The sequence below is a fragment of the Scyliorhinus torazame genome, chromosome 8 (genome assembly GCF_047496885.1).
Source record: "Scyliorhinus torazame isolate Kashiwa2021f chromosome 8, sScyTor2.1, whole genome shotgun sequence".
Classification (NCBI taxonomy): domain Eukaryota; kingdom Metazoa; phylum Chordata; class Chondrichthyes; order Carcharhiniformes; family Scyliorhinidae; genus Scyliorhinus; species Scyliorhinus torazame.
The window spans coordinates 16,068,419-16,087,661 of record NC_092714.1 but is presented as its reverse complement, the minus strand read 5'-3'; the positions used below and the strand labels follow the sequence as shown (position 1 = coordinate 16,087,661).

At 47.1% G+C, this 19,243-nt stretch overlaps 1 protein-coding gene across 2 annotated transcripts in view; it reads left to right on the top strand.

Annotated features, from left to right (window-relative positions):
* Window positions 1–19,243, top strand: part of tmprss15 (transmembrane serine protease 15) — a 146,720-nt gene that overhangs the window by 100,145 nt on the left and 27,332 nt on the right. For both annotated transcript variants that reach the window (XM_072513134.1, XM_072513133.1), the window contains exons 15-19: window positions 1,299–1,439; window positions 6,031–6,141; window positions 7,359–7,491; window positions 16,339–16,434; window positions 17,995–18,044. In XM_072513134.1, coding sequence (XP_072369235.1) covers window positions 1,299–1,439; window positions 6,031–6,141; window positions 7,359–7,491; window positions 16,339–16,434; window positions 17,995–18,044 — 531 coding nt within the window. The remainder of the gene's footprint in view (window positions 1–1,298; window positions 1,440–6,030; window positions 6,142–7,358; window positions 7,492–16,338; window positions 16,435–17,994; window positions 18,045–19,243) is intronic.

Below are 19,243 nucleotides of genomic sequence, written 5' to 3'. Positions count from 1 at the left end.
AACTCGCATCGTATTAGGTTGAGGAAGTTTAGTTATGGGAAGTTGGGGCCATTCCCCTTACAGCAGAGGAGGTTTCGGGGAGGTTCGATCGCCGTGTTCAAAATTCAGATCAAGACATTGGGCTGGATTCTCTGGTCCCCCAGCCGAATGGTTGGTGATGGGGTTCTCGACTCCCTCCGCTTGTCAATGGGATTTCCCAGTGAAGTCACCCCACACCGCCTGGAAATCCGCAGGAGGGTTTCGCTGCCGGCGGGAAAAGAGAATTCCGAGATGAGTTCCATTGGCAGAAGGGCCGAGAGGACAGAGATTTAAGGTGATAGGTAAAAGGGGCTGAAGCAATTTGTCGAAACAACATATGATGCAAAGAGCTGTTATGACCTGGAATGCCCTATCTGAAAGGGCTGTGGGAGCAGATTCAGTAGTTACTTTCAAAAGAGAATTGGATAAATGCTTGAGTTCTTGGAACTCAGAGGGAAAGAGCTGTAGGGAATGGAACTAATTAGATGTTTCCACCAAAGATCTGGGACAGACATAATGGCCCAAAACGACCTCCCAGTGTGCCATATCATTCCATGATTCTCTGATTCTAGGGCCTGCCCAATAGTTATCTCTCAACCTACATCACTAAAAACTGAGACTCTGGTCATTAACACATTACTGTTTGTCAGACATTGCTCAGCGCACATGTGCTGCCTTGTTTCCTATATTGCAAGACAAGACCACAATTTGTAAGTAGTTTATTGAAATAGTCTGGGACCATGCAAGGTGCTAGATAAATGCAAGACTTCCTTTCTGTTATAAATTGGATGTCATTATTTCCCATTTAATTACGTCAACCTGACAACCTTTGTATGTTAGAATCCCTACCGTACAGAAGGTGGCCATTCAGCCTATTGAGTCTGCACTGCCCTCTGAAACAGCACTCCCTACCCAATCCCTTGCCCGATTCCAGTAATCCCATCAAACCTTTGGACATTAAGGGGCAATTTATCATGACAAATCCACTTGACCTGCACATCTTTGGACTGTGAGAGAAAACCGGAGCACCCGGAGGAAACCCACGCAGACACAGGGAGAACGTGCAGACTCCACACAAGGCAGTCACTTAAGGTCAGAATCGAACCCGGATCCCTAGCGTGTGAGACAGCAGTGCGAACCGCTGAGCCACCGTGCCACTGCCCATGATTAAAAGAAAATGAGAAAAAGGCTACAGTGAAATGGAAAAATAATGGTGAAAAAATATTTTGAGCTCAAGCTTTGGTGAAATCTGAAATGTGTTTTTTGACCTCTGCTTCTAGGTGTGTACACAGGTAATCGTCCCATGAATGACCTCTTCTCCACCAAAAGTGAAATGACAGTATTTTTCACCTCCGACAAGTTGGGAACCAGAAAGGGATTCCTGGCAAATTTCACCACGGGATTTCACTTAGGCATGCCAGGTACAACAGTCTCATTTTTATTTATCCATTGGGTAAACCGGCCCAAACATTGTCTGGTAATTGTCAGGGCTGCGTCATAAAACCGTCCCTCGGCCGTCAAATCCTCACGTCTGAGTCAGAAGGCTCTGTGCAAGAGTTTCACTCCAGATAGTTCATCATAAAGTCGAGGATGGGACACCAAACTGAAAAAGTGCCGTACTTTCAGAGCTGCCGTCTTTTGAATCAGATGTTAAACCAAGGTCCTGTCTGCCAGCTTAGACGAACATAAGAACATAGCAAGTTAGGAGCAGGAGTAGGCCATTCAGCCCGTCAAGCCTGCACCGTCATTCATTTAGGTCATGGCTGGTCACCTACGTTGACACCACGTTCCCCTGCTAACTCCATATCCTTTGATGCCATTAGTATCCCGAAATTTATCAATCTAGATCTTGAGCATGCTCAATAATTAAGCCTCTGAAGAACTTTAGGGCAGAGAATTCCAAAGATTCCCCAGCCACTGAGTGAAGAAATTCCTCCTCATCTCAGTCTTAAATGGCCTGCCTCTTATTCAGGGACAGTGTCCCCCTAGTTCCCCATCACACCCCCTAGGAATTTTGTAAGTATCAATTAGATTACCTCTAGTATTTCAAAACTTACAGAATACAGACCCAGTTTCTCCAATCTCTCCTCACAATCTCACTGTCCAAAGGATTGGATCAATCTGGTGCACCTTTTCCACACTCCCTCTATGGCAAACATATCCTTCCATCGATAAGGAGATGAAAACTGGACACAATATTCCCTGTACGGTTTCACTCAGACTATATACAATTGCAGCAAGATATCTTTCCTCCTGTACTCAACTCCTCCTGCAATGAAGGCCAAGGTACCATTTGCCTTCCTAATTGCTTGCTGCACCTGCATGCTAGCTTTGAGTGACTGGTGAACAAGGACATCCAGGCCACTTTGGACATCAACACTTCCCAAACTCTCATAATTTTTCAAGCAACGTGGACAACTTCATGCCATGAGCAAATTTAGAAAATTACATTTGGGCCCGACACCTAAATCATTAATATTGATTTTGAGCATCTATGGCCCCAGCACCGATCCTTGTGGTACACCATTCTGCCATCCTGAGAATGATCCATTTATTACTACACTTTTTCTGTCTGCTAACCAACTCTCAATCCATAACATTGTATTACCTCCAATCCCATGTGTTTTCTTTTTTTTATTCGTTCTTTGGGATCTTGACGTCGCTTACTAGGCCAGCATTTGTTGCCCATCTGATGGATCTCTGTATCTATTCGGAATCCTGGATATCCGTTATCCCTTCTCAGTTCCCAAGTAACAGAGATCAAGTCTGTGCTTTTTGGCAAAGTCCACTTGTACTTTATTTGTCAGCTGTGCCACTGGTAAACTTATTTTCAATACAAAATTAAGAGAGTTTCTAACTAGCCCTGCAGCAAGCTAGTCAGTTTGATTGTCTTTAGCGAATACAGTAGTTGAGTTTTCATTCAATTACTGATCGTAGTAATTCTTCAAATCATAATACACAGGATAAAATAACTAAGTAACTTAAACAAAAGAAAGGTGGCGATTAGCAAAAGCAAGCAGCAAAGGAAATAGGTTTCAGAAGTATAGATGGAGTGATCCCAGTATGAGATTTTCCATCCCAGTAAGTGATTCTTTTTGCTTCTGATTGGCTTTAACTAATTTATAATTTACTCAATTCGGCCAAAATGTCTGTCCATCAATTTAAGAGATATATGTATTTAAATATATTGGTGCAAATTTCCCATTCCATCGCTTGCCAATTTTCAAATTATCTACACCTGCATCTAACATTAATTAGAAAAACACAGTTTTTGTTGAGACATTATCACCCTAGACTGGCTGTTACCATAGAAATGGGACTACCCGTTCTGTACAACAATGGGGCCTTTTAGCTGGTTGACGTGACTGACGTTGCAGCCTCAGGTAACTTGCTAATGTGAAACCTAAGGAAAGAAAGACATTAAAGTGTATGATCTGGATTAACCCTTAGTGCATTCCCAGCTATTGTTGCTTAATATGATTATAGTTAATTATTCTTAATGAGTTCTCATTTAACCCTTTTACTTCTATCATTGCCCCTTACTCTCATGGTTATAGGTGACTAGAAAAGTCAATTTCTATCACCATCCCCAATTGCCCTTGAACTGAGCGGCTTGCTGGGCCATTTCAGTGGTGGGGCAGTTTAAGAGTCAACCTCATTGCTGTGTGGGTCTGGAGTCACCTGAAGGCCAGACCAGGTAAGGATGGCAGATTTCCTTCCCCTGAAGGACATTAATGACCCAGATGGGTTTTTACGACAATCGACAATGGTTTCATGGTCATCACAGCTTTTAATTCCAGATTTTTATTGAATTAAAATTTCACCATCTGCCGTGATGGGATTTGAACACGGGACCCCAGAAAATTACCCTGGGTCTCTGGGTGACTAGTCCAGTGACAATACCACTACACCACAACCTAATCCCTTTTGTTCACTAATCTCCTGTGTGGGACATTATCGAAAGCCTTCTGAAAATTCGAATGCACCACATCCACTGGTTCTCCTTTATCTAGGCTACAAGTAACATCCTCAAAATAAATTCCTACAGGCTTGTGAAAAGTGATTTCCCATTCATAAATCCATGCTGACTTTGCCCAGTCATATCATTATTTTCCAAGTGTCTCGTAATCACACCCTTTATAATAGTTTCTATCATTTTCCCGACTGCTAACTTCAAACTAACAGGTCTGTAGTGCTCCACTCCCTCTCTCTTCTCCCTTCTTAAATAGAGGGGTTGTTTTTGACACTTCCCCATCTGCAGGAGCCTTTCCAGAATCTATAGAACTTTGGAAGATAACCAACAATACATCCACAATCTCTATAGACACTTCCTTCAATACACTGGGTTGTAGTCATTAGGTCCAGGGGATTTATCAATATTTAATCTAATTAAGTTTTCAAGTACTATCTCTTTATTAATACCATTTATTTTCAGTTCCTCATTTTCACCAGTCCCCTGGTTCCCCTATATTTCTTGGAGATTTTTTGAATCTTTCTCCATGGAGACAGACACAAATTATTTGTTTATTTTCTCCACCATTTCCCTATTAACCATTATAAAATATGTGGTCTCCACCTGTGATGCCCCCACATTTGTCCTTGTTACTCTTTTCCTTTTGACATACCTCAAAACTTTTGCAATCTGTCTTTACGCTTCTAACTAGCTAGCAATCATATTCTCTTTCCCCTTTCTTAATCGGGGGCGGGATTGTCTGAGACTCCGCGCCGAAATCGCGATCGCCGCTGGGGCGGAGAATGAATGTTGACACCGAAAACCGGCGCGGCGCCGCTCCCGCGATTCTCCGGTCCCCAGAGAATCGCCGTGAATCATACGCGGGCGGTCTATGCTGCGCAGGCCGGAGGCCATTGGCAGAGGCCCCACCCCTCGATTCACCGAAGAAAACTGGCCGGGTTTTCGATGGTGTGGTTCTAACCACGCTTTGCTTGTCGGGAACGATCGGCGGCGGCTGCGGACTCAGTCCACGACCACCCTGGTGGAGGGATCTTTCACCAGTGGGGGGGGGGGGGGTCCTCAGGGACACCAGGCTAGCGATCGGCGGCCACCGATCCACGGGCGCTCACGATCTCGGGGGGAGCCTATATTGTCGGGGCCGCTCCGCGTTGTGAGTCAGCCATGTCGCGCGGGGCGGCTGCCAAAGGCCAGCGCCGCACATGCGCGGACTCCCGAACGGAAGTGCAGGGCCCCGTATCGGTGGGCAGAGCTGTGTGGAGTTCTCCAGCATCCTGCTAGCACCCTTCAGGTAGGGGAATCACTCTGGACCTTCTTGAGGCAAGTCCAGAGTGAAACACCCCCGTTTTGACCCTGGAGTGGGGACATAACCCCATTATTGTAGAAACCCGCTCCCGATTTCTTGGTCCTCCTTTGCTGAATTCCAAATGGCTCCCAGTCTTCGGCTTATCACTTTTTCTGGCAACCTGAGAAGCCCCTTTGATTCGATGTAGTCTTTAACTTATTTTGTTAGCCATGGTTGATTCACCTTTCCTGCTGTATTTTGTGCCTTAAAGAAATACATATTTGTTGTAGACCTTATAGTACTTCTTAAAATAATCGCCATTGTCTGACTACGATCAAATTGTTTAATGTAATTTCCCAATCCATCATGGCCAATTTACCCCTCACACCTTTATTCAGTTTTAAGACCCTAGGTTTTTGAAAAAATCTTTACTGTCACAAGTAGGCTTACATTAGTACTGCAATGAACTAACTGTGAAACGCCCCTCGTCGCCACATCAAAATGCAAGCCTTTAATGAAAGCTATCAAAAAATAATCTTTGTGCCTTACTCTCTCCCCATACCCCTGCATCTTCCTCTGCTTCAAAGATTTATCCCACAATTCCATCTTTGTTCGAATTTCCCATCAACAGAACACTTTTGTTAAGAATCTTTTCTGTAGATCTGGCAGGGCATTTTATCCAATCAGTAGTCTTGCTTGTGAAATGTTAATTTTGACTGATTTTCAACCGCAATGACTGTGTTCTTTGATTCTGTAGCTCCGTGTGCTCCCACTGATTATCGGTGTGAAAATGGTCAATGTATCTCTGTGGACAAGTTATGCAATGGTCACCAAGACTGTGAAGATGGCTCCGATGAAAAACATTGTGGTGAGCAGGTTTGACCGTGGGATTTGATTCTCGTGGAGATGCAAAATATTCTGCTCCATATGTGGGCCAATGTTTCAGAACATGGGGGCTGAATTTCGATGTGTATTTGAATCTGAAAAGCTGTGTAATCGGTGGTGTTAAACAGAAACACTGTACCAAAGGCAGCGAGGATGGGAAGACTTCACTTCATAGAATCATAGAATTTACAGTGCAGAACGAGGCTATTCAGACCATTGAGTCTGAACCGGCCCTTGGAAAGAGCACTCTACCTAAGCCCCACGCCGCCGCCCTTTATCCCCGTAACCCAGTCACCCCACCTAACCTTTTTGGACACTAAGGGCAGTTTATCATGGCCAATCCGCCTAACCTGCACATCTTTGGACTGTGGGAGGAAACCGGAGCACCTGAAGGAAGCCCACGCAGACACGGAGAGAAATTGCAGACTCCGCACAGACAGTGTTCCAAGCCGGGAATCGAACCTGGGACCCTGGAGCTGTGAAGCAACAGCACTACCCACTGTGCTACCGTGCTGCCCAAGTTGTGCTTGATCTGCGCTTGCAAAGATTCTTTTAACTGCCCACTCGCTCAGTCTCTGCCTTGCAGAGTTAAGGGTTGAACTTTTCCCCCAGGTACCCAAAATGGGAAAGTGTCTTTCTGTTTCCATTCATGGGATGTGGGCATTGTTGGCCAGGTCAGCATTTGTTGTTATTTCCTAATTACCATTTAGAGGGTGGTGCAGTTAACCGTCTAGTCAATGGTAACCCCATGGATTCCAATGGTGGGAGATTCGGTGATGGTAATAGCATTCATTGTCAAGGGGAGATGGTGGACATGGTAATTGCCTGGCACTTGCACGGTACAGGTATTCACCCCACCCATCGTCCCAAGCCTGAATATTGCCCTGTTTTTTATGGCATGCATGCACAGACAGTTTCAGTGCATGAGGTGTTGCGAATGGAGCCAAACACTGTGCAATCATCAGCGAACATCCCCACGTCCGATGTTACATTGGAGGAAGGTCATTGCTGAAGTAGCTGATGATGGCTCTGCCTAAGACACTGCCCTAAGGAACACCTGGGGTAGCGATCAGTCGCACCATTGCTCAGTATGAACATCCCTACTGCTCAGTGAGCCTCCAGAAATTCTCACAATTGAATACCCATTCCTCTCTGCGATTCTTAAGTTTTAATTTCCTCATTTGCTGTACAAACCCCCAGTACGCCTGTTGAATGGATCCCATCGCAGTGATGGGTTGGTGCAGTTCAAGATGAAGACTAGGTGGTGCTCAGCATGTGTAGACAATTGGTCAGAGAAGATATCAACTTCGCTATGTGAAGAGTTGGGCTTTAGGTAAGGTATGCTTCTTTCTTCATTAGTATTAAGTCACATTGTGTAACATCTTTAGGCACCTCCAGCAATAATTTGTATTTATATAGCAGCTTTAATGGAATAAAATATTCCAAGATGCTTCACAGGGTCCTTATCAGAAACAGGGTTTTACACTGAGCCACATAAGGACATATTAGGAGAGGTGACCTAAATCCTGGTCAGCTAGATATAAAAGAACAAATAACAAAGAAAAGTACAGCACAGGAACAGGCCTTTCGGCCCTCCACACCTGTGCCGACCATGCTGCCCGACTAAACTACAATCTTCTACACTTCCTGGGTCCGTATCCCTCTATTCCCATCCGATTCATGTATTTGTCAAGATGCCCCTTAAATGTCACTATCGTCCCTGCTTCCACCACCTCCTCCGGTAGCGATCTCCAGGCACCCACAACCCTCTGTTTAAAAAACTTGCCTCGAACATCCACTCTAAACCTTGCCCCTCTCACCTTAAACCTATGCCCGCTACCCCGGGGAAAAACCTCTGACTATCCACTCTGTCTATGCCCCTCATAATTTTGTAGACCTCCATCAGGTCGCCCCTCAACCTCCGTTGTTCCAGTGAGAACAAACCGAGTTTATTCAACCGCTCCTCATAGCTAATGCCCTCCATACCAGGCAACATTCTGGTAAATCTCTTCTGCACCCTCTCCAAAGCCTCCAGATCCTTCTGGTAGTGGCAACCAGAATTGAACACTATATTCCAAGTGTGGCCTAACGAAGATTCTATACAGCTGCAACATGACTTGCCAATTCTTATACTCAATGCCCCGGCAAATGAAGGCAAGCATGCCTGGGTGTGCTAGTGCATGAGTCGCAAAAAGTTGGTTTACAGGTGCAACAGGTCATTTCGAAGGCAAATGGAATTTTGTCCTTCATTGCTAGAGGGATGGAGTTTAAGACTAGGGAGGTTGTGCTGCAATTGTATAAGGTGTTAGTGAGGCCACACCTGGAGTATTGTGTTCAGTTTTGGTCTCCTTACTTGAGAAAGGACGTACTGGCACTGGAGGGTGTGCAGGGGAGATTCACGAGGTTAATCCCAGAGCTGAAGGGGTTGGATTACCAGGAGAGGTTGAGTAGACTGGGACTGTACTCGTTGGAATTTAGAAGGATGAGGGGGGATCTTATAGAAACATATAAGATTATGAAGGGAATAGATAGGATAGATGCGGGCAGGTTGTTTCCACTGGCGGGTGAAAGCAGAACTAGGGGGCATAGCCTCAAAATAAGGGGAAGTAGATTTAGGACTGGGTTTAGGAGGAACTTCTTCACCCAAAGGGTTGTGAGTCTATGGAATTCCTTGCCCAGTGAAGCAGTAGAGGCTCCTTCATTAAATGTTTTTAAGATAAAGATAGATAGTTTTTTGAAGAATAAAGGGATTAAGGGTTATGGTGTTCGGGCCGGAAAGTGGAGCTGAGTCCACAAAAGATCAGCCATGATCTCATTGAATGGTGGAGCAGGCTCGAGGGGCCAGATGGCCTATTCCTGCTCCTAGTTCTTATGTTCTTATGCCGTATGCCTTCTTGACTACCTTCTCCACCTGTGTTGCCCCTTTCAGTGACCTGTGGACCTGTACTCCTAGATCTCTCTGACTTTCAATACTCTTGAGGGTTCTACCATTCACTGTATATTCCCTACCTGCATTAGACCTTCCAAAATGCATTACCTCACATTTGTCCGGATTAAACACCATCTGCCATCTCTCCGCCCAAGTCTCCAAACAATCTAAATCCTGCTGTATCCTCTGACAGTCCTCATCGCTATCCGCAATTCCACTAACCTTTGTGTCGTCTGCAAACTTACTAATCAGACCAGTTACATTTTCCTCCAAATCATTTATATATACTACAAACAGCAAAGGTCCCAGCACTGATCCCTGTGGAACACCACTGGTCACAGCCCTCCAATTAGAAAAACATCCTTCCATTGCTACTCTCTGCCTTCTATGCCCTAGCGAGTTCGGTATCCACCTTGCCAGCTTACCCCTGATCCCGTGTGACTTCACCTTTTGTACTAATTAATGTCAACGCTCTGGTGAGCTCAACCTTTGAAAGGACTGCCGCATTCCAGATTTTGTCCTGCTGGGATTTACCCATAATATGCTGCAGGCAGCGAAGATGGAAATTATTCAGTTTCCCACCAACTTTGTGTGCCAGTACCTCAGACAAAGAGCATTGATTCCTGAGGTAATGTTCTGAGGAACATCCCAAATGGTATGCAGCCATTCATCCTCGGATTTCAAAGCACGTGTTGGGCAGCCAGTGATCCATAGCCACCCTGCCTCGGTCACCATAGGGTGGCCAAGAAGAATGATGACTTGAAACAGTATTGTTCTAATAACCCAACAATTTGTTGACACCTTGAGCTTTTTTCAAATCGTGATGTTACATTAGTTACCCTCCAATCTGAAGGAACCCCTCCGGAGTCTATAGAATCCTGGAAGATGACCACCAATGCATCCATAATTTTTCGGGCCACTTCCTTAAATACTCTGGCATGTAGATTATCAGGTCCAAGGGGTTTATCAGCCTTCAATCTCAGCAATTTCCCCAACACCATTTCTCTACTACTATTGATCACTTTCAGTTCCTCCCTCTCGCGAAACTCTGCATTTCCCAACATTCCTGGTGTCTTATTTGTGTCCTCATTGAAGAAGCCAGAACCAAAGTATGTATTTAGTTGCTCAGCCATTTCTTTGCTCCCCATTATAAATTTCCCTGTTTCTGCATGTAAGGGACCTACATTTGTCTTCACCTATCGTTTTCTCTTCATTTACCTATAGAAGGTTTTATAGTCAGTTTTCATGTTTCCTGCAAGCTGACTCTTGCACTCTATTTCCCCCTTCTTAATCAATCCCTTTTCCTCCTTTCCTTTCTAAACTGCTCCTAAACCTCAACTCTGCTGTTTTTTCTGGCCAATTTGTAGGCCTCTTCCTTGGATTTAACATTATCTCTATTTTCCCTTGCCAGCTGCGGTTTGGCCACCTTTCTTGTCTTGCCAGACAGGAGTGAACAATTGTTGCAATTCACACTTGGACTCTTTGCATGCTTGCCATTGCTGATACACCATCATCCTTTTCAGTGACGTTCTCCAATCCATCGTAGCCAACTCATGCCTCATACTATTGTGGCTTTCTTTATTTAGATTCAGGACTCTGTTCTCAGAATCAAAAATGTCACTCCAACTTGATGAAGAATTCTATCATATTATTGCCGCTCATCCCCAAGGGGCCTCACACAATTAGATTGTCAGTTATTCCTTTCTGATTTCACAATGCCCAGTCTAGAATGGCCTGCTCTCTTGTTGGTTCTTCAATGTATTGATCCAGAAAACCATTCTGTATACACACAAGGAATTCCTCCTCTTAGGTGAAAGGAAAATGAAAATAAAAGTTGCTTATTGTCACAAGTAGGCTTCAAATGAAGTTACTGTGAAAAGCCCCTAGTCGCCACATCCCGGCACCTGTTCGGGGAGGCTGGTATGGGTCTTGTTACTTATTTGATTTTCCCAATCTATGTGCAGATTAAAGTCACCCATAATTACAAGTATTCATAGAATCATAGAATCCCTACAGTGCAGAAGGAGGTCATTCCACCCATTGAGTCTGCACCGGCCCCCTGAAAGTGCATCTGACCTAGGGTCAGGCCCCATACTATCCCTGTAACGCAGTAACTCTACCTAACCTTTTGGATACTAAGGGGCAATTAGGCATGGCCAATCCACCTAACCTGCACATCTTTGGACTGTGGGAGAAAACCGGAGCACCCGGAGGAAACCCACGTAGACACCGGGAGAATGTGCAAACTCCACGCCCAAGCTCAGAATTGAACCCAGGTCCCTGGCGCTGTGAGGCAGCAGTGCTAACCACCGTGCCTGTTGCTTTATCGCTTATGTCTCTAATTTCGTGAATATTTTAACCTGTTGGGCACAAGGAAGGGATTGATGGCCAATTCGTAATGGTTAATATTCTAACTCGCCAGGGAAAAATGACCCCAATTCTTTGCCTCTTGACCCCATTGGTCATTGAACCTTCAGTTAATGCCACTGTAACTGCACAGGAGGTTCCTCATTTACGCACATAAACATTGTTTACCTTTGCACCTTTGCGGTTACCGTGGTGAATTAGGACAGATTATGAGGAAACTTCCTGCCAGAACATCAGCTGAGATCTGACTAACACTCTCTGCTACTCATAGCATCTCCCAAGCCTTATATTTTAGGTATCTTCCAATGAGGATTAGCATCCAGTTAACCTTTTGATTACTATTTGTACCTGGAAACCTTTCATTGATAGCTTAACTGGAGTCTAAATTTCCATCATATTTCCACAGCGCCACGTACCAAGGGTGTAATCACAGGCAGTGTCACTGGAATTGTCACTTAACAGAAACTGACTGCTTTTAAAATCAACCTGCTACTCTCATCTGTCATTGTTATGTCGACACTGTAGTAGTTAACATTAAATTGCATCAACTGTCTTTCAAATGCGTCTTCTTTACAATTTACTCGCAGTGTTGTCTCCTTTACTGCTCATAGTCTAGTTGCATGCTGGTAGTTCATCCTGGGAATTGAGGGATCTACCCAACTCTTGGCTCCAGGATTTTCCACTAAATATCTGGGCTGGATTCTCCGTCCCGCCGCGCCAGATTTCTGCCTCACCCCGCCGGCGGGATGCTCCGTTACGCCGGCTGGTCAATGGGGTTTCCCACTGTGGGGCAGCCCCACGCCATCGGGGCTGCCGGCAAAACGGTACCGCCTGACGGCGGAGCATTCAGCCCCAGGACAGTAAACCATGGGCTCCCAAATTGGGATCCAGAAGATCGTGGGTTCAAGCCGCCACTCCAGATATTTCAACACGTGATCACGGCTGACATTCCCAGTGGAGCACTGAAGGGGTACTGCATTGCCAGGGATACCATCTCCTGTGTGAGACATTAAACTAAGGCTCCATCGAACCTCTCATGCGGACACAAAAGACAGTTGCAGGCGTGATTTAACAGCCACACTGCGCCCGACGTGGTTCCTGGAGTGCCGGTTAAATAGCGGGATGGGCCAATATCGGGATCTGCACTGGGCGCAAATCGGTTCGCAATCTAACCGGCCCGCTCCTGCTAGCGGGTTGCGGATCCCGCCTAGACGTGGCGAAACATCAATTGGCACCAATTAAGACCAATCTCCATCTCATGTAAGTCCAATCTACTGGCCTCCCGGGAACTAACCGGCTCCCCACCGGGAGGTCGTGAGGACACCCCTTAGCACTCCTTTTTACAAATGGGAAGTTGGCACAATGTCTACTGAGGGGAGGTGAGGAGCCATTTCCATTCTCCGACACGCAGCTCAGGGGTACTGGAGCTGCTGTCCAGTGTTCGGGGTTGGGGGTGAAATCCCTGAGGGATGGGGGAGGGACCGCAGGGGTGGTAGACCTGGCCGGGGTGAGGGGTGTAGTGCCTGCGAGCCCACAAACCATCCCCAAATATTGTGTATACCCATAACAGGTGCAATTACAGCTGCTGCTTTTCTGCCCTATTAAACCCTTCCAGGACAGAGCCCTGTTAGGGGTTATGTGCTGATGGTCACTTTAACGTCCTTTGACGGTGAGCAGCCTCTAGCTGCACAGTTGAAGACTATTGCTAATAAGGAATTGGCATTGTTAGTTATGTGAACACGTCACAGCTGCAAGTTATGCTTGCTGCTTGTTCCTGCTGGTGCTTAGAAATGCCTGGAGCAGGAATGAAGGACAATTTTGTCTAAGATACCTGGGTCCTGGAACACCGGGCTCAGGGGGAGGTATGAGTCCAGAAGACAATCCAGTTTGAAGCAGGAATTCCCTGCAGGACCCGGTGTGTGACATTGATCCAAATGGGCCATCTGATGACTCCATTGAAGAAATGCTTTCGTAGATTGCTGATGCTTTTGTTGCTGATGTGGTGAGTGCTGAACGTAACTGACTTGTCACCGCGGGTGAAACGCGCTGGAAGTCAAGGATGTCCAACTGCACCTTGAGCGTCAGTGGAATATGTGGATGCCAGGATTTGGTTCCAGTGAGATTGGGCCGTGTGGGAGGGGCTGCACATCTGCTGCTCCTGGACGGAGAATGGCACTGATACGTGGAACAAGTAGCGCATCGATGGACAGATCATTTCCACGACAAAGTTCTGGACATGATAACACGTTCTCAGGCTTATCCTCCATTTCTGTTAAGGAACCAGTGAGGGGTGATACCCTGGGCGGGATTCTCCGACCCCCCGCTGGGCAGCAGCGTTGACGCAGGTTGGATGTGGTCCTCTATGTGCAGGGGACCGCCGCAGAACCTGCAGACCCGGCCATCCATCAGGAAGAGGATGGGTGTCGAGAGGAATGCTGGCGAAGGCCCAAGGTGTACAGGCGTCATTGGTCATACGAGGAAATGACGGACAGCTGCAGGAGACTCCGCCTCAGCAAGGAGACGATGAGGCGCCTGTGCAACATCCTCGCGGACCTGGCACCCCGTGAAAGAGTGGGGATGTCCACGCCCAGTGGCCGCGAAGGTAATCACAGCCCTGAATTTTTATGCCACCAAATCTTTCCAGGGCTCAAGAGGGGACTTGTGCGAAATATCAAGAGCTGCAGCCCACAAGTGCATCCATGACATCATGGATGCCCTGTATGCCCGGGCAGCTGACAACATCAAAATTGAGCTGGACCAAGCCCTGGGCAGCAGGATTCCCCACCATCGCCAGCATGCCCCAGGTCTAGGGGGTAACTGATGGCACACATGTTGCCTTGCACACTTTGGGGCAACAGGGAGTACCCTTCATTAACAGGAAGGGGTTCCACTCCCTGAACATTCAATGCCTGTGCAACTACCAATTCTGAATCCTGCAAGTGTGTACACGCTTCCCAGGGAGCATGCACGACAGCTACATCCTGGGGCATTCGGAGAACCCCGGCATCTTCGAGTACAACCTCATGATGACAGGTTGGTCTTGTGTGCTAAGGGATACCCGCTAAGATCCTGGCTGATAATGTGAATGCGTAAGCCGCTGACTAGTGCGGAGACCCGATATAACAAGGCCATGTTGCCACCCATGCTGTCATTGAGCGGTGCATTGGACTGCTCAAAATGTGATTCCGATGCCTGGACACTCTGCAGTACACCCTCCAGAGGGTCTCCCACTTTGTGGTGATCTGTTGTGCCCTCCACTATCTGGCACAACAGCGTGGCGACATGCTGGAGGAAGGACATGCGGCCTTGTCTGAGGAGGACGGGTCGAACCACGAGGGGCTGAAGGACGAGGCCGGGGAGGACCCAATGGAGGACAGGCAGCAGTGAGGGCCCGGCATGCCCGTAGGACCAGGGATGCCCTCTTCGTCTTCCATTTCTCATAGGACGAGGCTTTGTCTATCAGCTCGCCTACGACTTGAGGCGAGCCAGTGTGACGAGGATGGGAGCCGGGATAGGTGGAGACCTCCAACACCCCCCTAGTGGCAGGAACCAGGTAGGCCTCCAGAACTCCCTCCTCCCAGACATTGCCCTCCCTCCTCCCAGACAGTGCCCTTAGAGCCCTGGGGTTTCAATGGGTTCGAGGGGCAGCAGGAGTGCATTCCAAAGGCCTCTGCATTATCTGGCTCTGCCGCTTCTGGCATCTCCTCATTGTCTGCATCATGGTTTTGATGACCTCAGAGATGCTCTGGAGTGCTTTGACTATTTCCACTTGCATCTGGGACACATCCCTCAGCGATTGGGACATGATGTCAAGGCCCTCAGCCATGGTCAGTGTTGACATCGTGTCCCAGGCTTTCCACTGCGGTTGCCATCACAGCAATATTGGCCCCGGTACCACGCATTACCGCTGCCATCTCCTGCACCCGTAGCCTTTGGGACTCCTCCAATCGGCTATGCACTCGCCGAAGTGTCGCTGACATCCCCTCCTCATAGAATCATAGGATTTACAGTGCAGAAGGAGGCCATTCGGACATCGAGTCTGCACCGGCCCTTGGAAAGGGCATCCAACTTAAGTCCACACCTCCACCCTATCCCCATAACCCAGTAACCCCAACTAATCTTTCTGGACACTAAGGGCAATTTATCATGGCCAATTCACCTAATCTGCACGTCTTTGGACTGTGGGAGGAAACCGGAGCACCCGGAGGAAACCCACACAGACACGGGGAGAACGGGCAGACTCCGCATAGACAGTCACCCAAGCCGGGAATCGAACCTGGGACCCTGGCGCTGTGAAGCAACAGTGCTAACCACTGTGTTACCATTCCGCCCCCCCACCCCCATTGTCCTAGCATCTGCATTAGCTCAGGGATAACATTGCTCGGTGTCTGACTGGGACTTAGCTGAGTCCTGGGGTCCAGCAGACCTCTGACTACTGAATCCCTTGGATGTTGCTGCCTTCTAAATCACTCACCCACAGACCACCGTGATAAATAAAGCTTGTCACAGTTCCTGGATTTTGACTTTGGAGTGACAGAGGCTGCAGTAATATAATTAACCCAGCATTTCTAATTAGTTGGAGAAATACAGCCTTTATCACAAGATGACTAATTTGCTTTTAATGACTTTGCCAAAACTTCTCCAGACATGAAGAATAGCTCAGTGTCATTACGAATCTATGTGTTGACAAGGAAAAATGGTCACCTGACCTCTGAACTCTATTTTGTATTGCAGGGAAGTATCCATTTATACTTTACAGTTTATATTTATAGTTTATAATTTCATATAGTGTGCGCTTAAGAGTAGGCCTTAAATCTTTATAAATGAAAAGAAAGTGGAAGTGTTTCTGAAGCATTTGTTTAATATTTCATCATCACACTCCAGGAGCATCAACAAAACATCGAACATCTCTGCTGATGGTAATGAACCTTTTGCCAAAGTGGATAAGAATCCAAGTGGAGGCCCAGCACTTATACCAAGGTAGTTAAAACACATTTTGATTCACTAATGGGTTGTGGGCATTGAAAGCAATGACATCACCTATGGTTCTGCCTAATTTGGCCCAGTTGAGATGGTTGTGGCCGGCCGCCTACTTAAATCGTTGCTGGCCGTCACCTAAATATTCACCCGTGCATGTCAGGTGCGCAGAGTCAGGAGCATCCCCAGCTTCACAAACCTGGCTTTTAAAAACTGCCTGCCACGATGTCGGATTTGTGGTCTGGTTGATGGGCGGGGCGGGGGGAGGGCGTACCCCGCAGGCAACGTTCATGCCTATTTCTGAACAATTCCAAAGGGCACTTTACCTCCCCCAAAGGTGTCCCAGGGCCATATCCAAAGGGTACTTTGCCTCTCTTTACCATAGCTAAAGAAATGCACAAAGTTCAGGCCGACTGTTACCAGCCCGACTCGACACACTTCAGGCTTTCATACTCCTGGGACACACAGATTCCACTTTGCTGGAGGCAGCTGATGATGTAAGTAGCCATCCTCTGTGAATCGTACATCTGCAAAACACAAACCACTGCCCACCCCGCCCTCGCGAAAATGGAAAGTGTCATGCTGGGGGGGTGGGGGTCGGGTATTACAATTTCCGGGCATTTACACCATTTGCATCACGCTGTCATGGTGAAAATCTGGGCATGTGTGTCGCAGGTGCTACCACAGTGTTGTCAGTTTTGGCCCTATGAAAATGAAGGAGCTGTTGTTATGTGTCTAAGTCTGAATGATGTGTGACTTGGAGGGGAACTTGGATGTTGGTGCTTCATTGCACTTGCTGCTCTCATCCTACTAGGTGGCAAAGACCATGGATTTGGGAGTTGATGTCAATGAACACTCTGCACATTGCAGTAATATTATACATGGACTGACAGTGGAGGAGACCAGACTAAGGTTAAATTCCCAGCGGCAAGGGATTATTCTCCTGCTGAGGAAACTCTAAGAAAAATTTCCAATCCACAAATTTTCCAACATCCCAGGTAAAGATGCTGCCGGGGGCAGCACATTCTGAATTCCCCCTCAGTGTACCCGAACAGGCGCCGGAGTGTGGCGACTAGGGGATTTTCACAGCAGCTTCATTGCAGTGTTAATGTAAGCCTACTTGTGACACTAATAAAGATTATTGTTAAGATGCCAAGTCTTGTGATGTGCAACCAGCAATAACAATTGGACCCCATGGCTGCCAAGCCAATGTGCAGATTAGGAAGGGTGACCAAAACCCTGGACAAAGAGGTGGATTTATGGGAGATTGGTGGAGATGGTGGGGTGGAGAGGTATATATTCTAGAGTGCAGGACCTGAGTGAAATTCGTCTACCCATCTTAGTGTGAATCGACAGCTTCATGGGAGGAAGGGGGCTGAGTGAAGGAGGCGAGTTTGCATGTTGCTTCTGTTGTAAAAATGTGTTTGGTTTCTCAATTGTTGGATTGAGAGTGCTGTTGACATTTGTAATTGGTGCTGTGGGTGGCTTGCTGTGTGTCAGCGTGAAGTGACAAAGGATGGAAGTGACATTGCGTTAAGTGATTTCATTCTTTTTGCCTTGCAGCGAGATGTGTTCAGGCAATGCTGTTGTGTACCTGAAGTGCAACAAGAAATGTGAGTAAAGAATGGGGGGTTAACTCTCAAGAAGTGAACTGCACCCCCCTCCGCCCCCCTCCCCCCACGCCCACCACCAACAGTGTCAATATTTACAGCTTAGAGTCTGCCTAAAGGACTGGAACTGACATTTAGTTAAAATGCAACTCGTACATACTCTCTTCGTAGCTGGATCCCACTGAGATGTGTGTCACTGCAGCCCAGAATACCCATGATGTAAAAACCATAAGCATTTTATTAAGAGCTTTGTTTGTACCCCCCTAGTTTAAATAGAGCGTAGATCTCATTCAACTCTGCCTCACCAAGCATGGCCACGTGATTTTCCATTTTCATTTTTAAAAAATGGATTAAAGTACAGGATGCAGTTGGCGGCCTGGGATTTCCCACCTTGTAACCCTGCCACTTGCCTGCGCCTCCCGTTCCAGGGGCTTCGTGCCAGGCAGCATCATGCAGTGCCTCCTCCGGCCACTGCAGCACTTTGTGGGACGGGAGAGCAGCCAGACAATTAGATTGGCCAGCATTCATGTCGAGAGGGCTAGAATACAAGACCAGGGATGTACTTCTGAGGCTATAAAAGGCTCTGGTCAGACCCCATTTGGAATACCGTGAGCAGTTTTGGGCTCCATATTTAAGGAAGGAAAGGGCCCAGAGGAGGTTCACAAGAATGATCTCTGGAATGAAGAACTTGTCATATGAGGAACAGTTGAGGACTCTGGGTCTATACTCGTTGGAGTTTAGAAGGATGAGGGGGAATCTTATTGAAACTCACAGGATGCTGCGAGGCTTGGATAGAGTGGACGTGGAGAGGATGTCTACACTTGCAGCAAAAACTAGAACCAGAGGACACCATCTCAGACTAAAGGGACGATCCTTTAAAACAGAGATGAGGAGGAATTTCTTCAGCCAGAGGGTGGTGAATCTTTGGAACACTTTGTCGCAAAAGGCTGTGGAGGCCAAATCACTGAGTGTCTTTAAGACAGAGATAGATAGGTTGTTGATTAATAAGGGGATCAGTGGTTATGGGGAGAAGGCAGGAGAATGGGGATGAGAAAAATATGAGCCATGTTTGAATGACGGAGTGGACTCGATGGGCCGAGTGGCCTAATTCTGCTCCTATGTGTTATGGTCTTATGGCTGCCCGAAGGTGGGACTATCTTCCGAGTAAATGCGGAGGTCCCTCATAATGCCAGTCAACACAC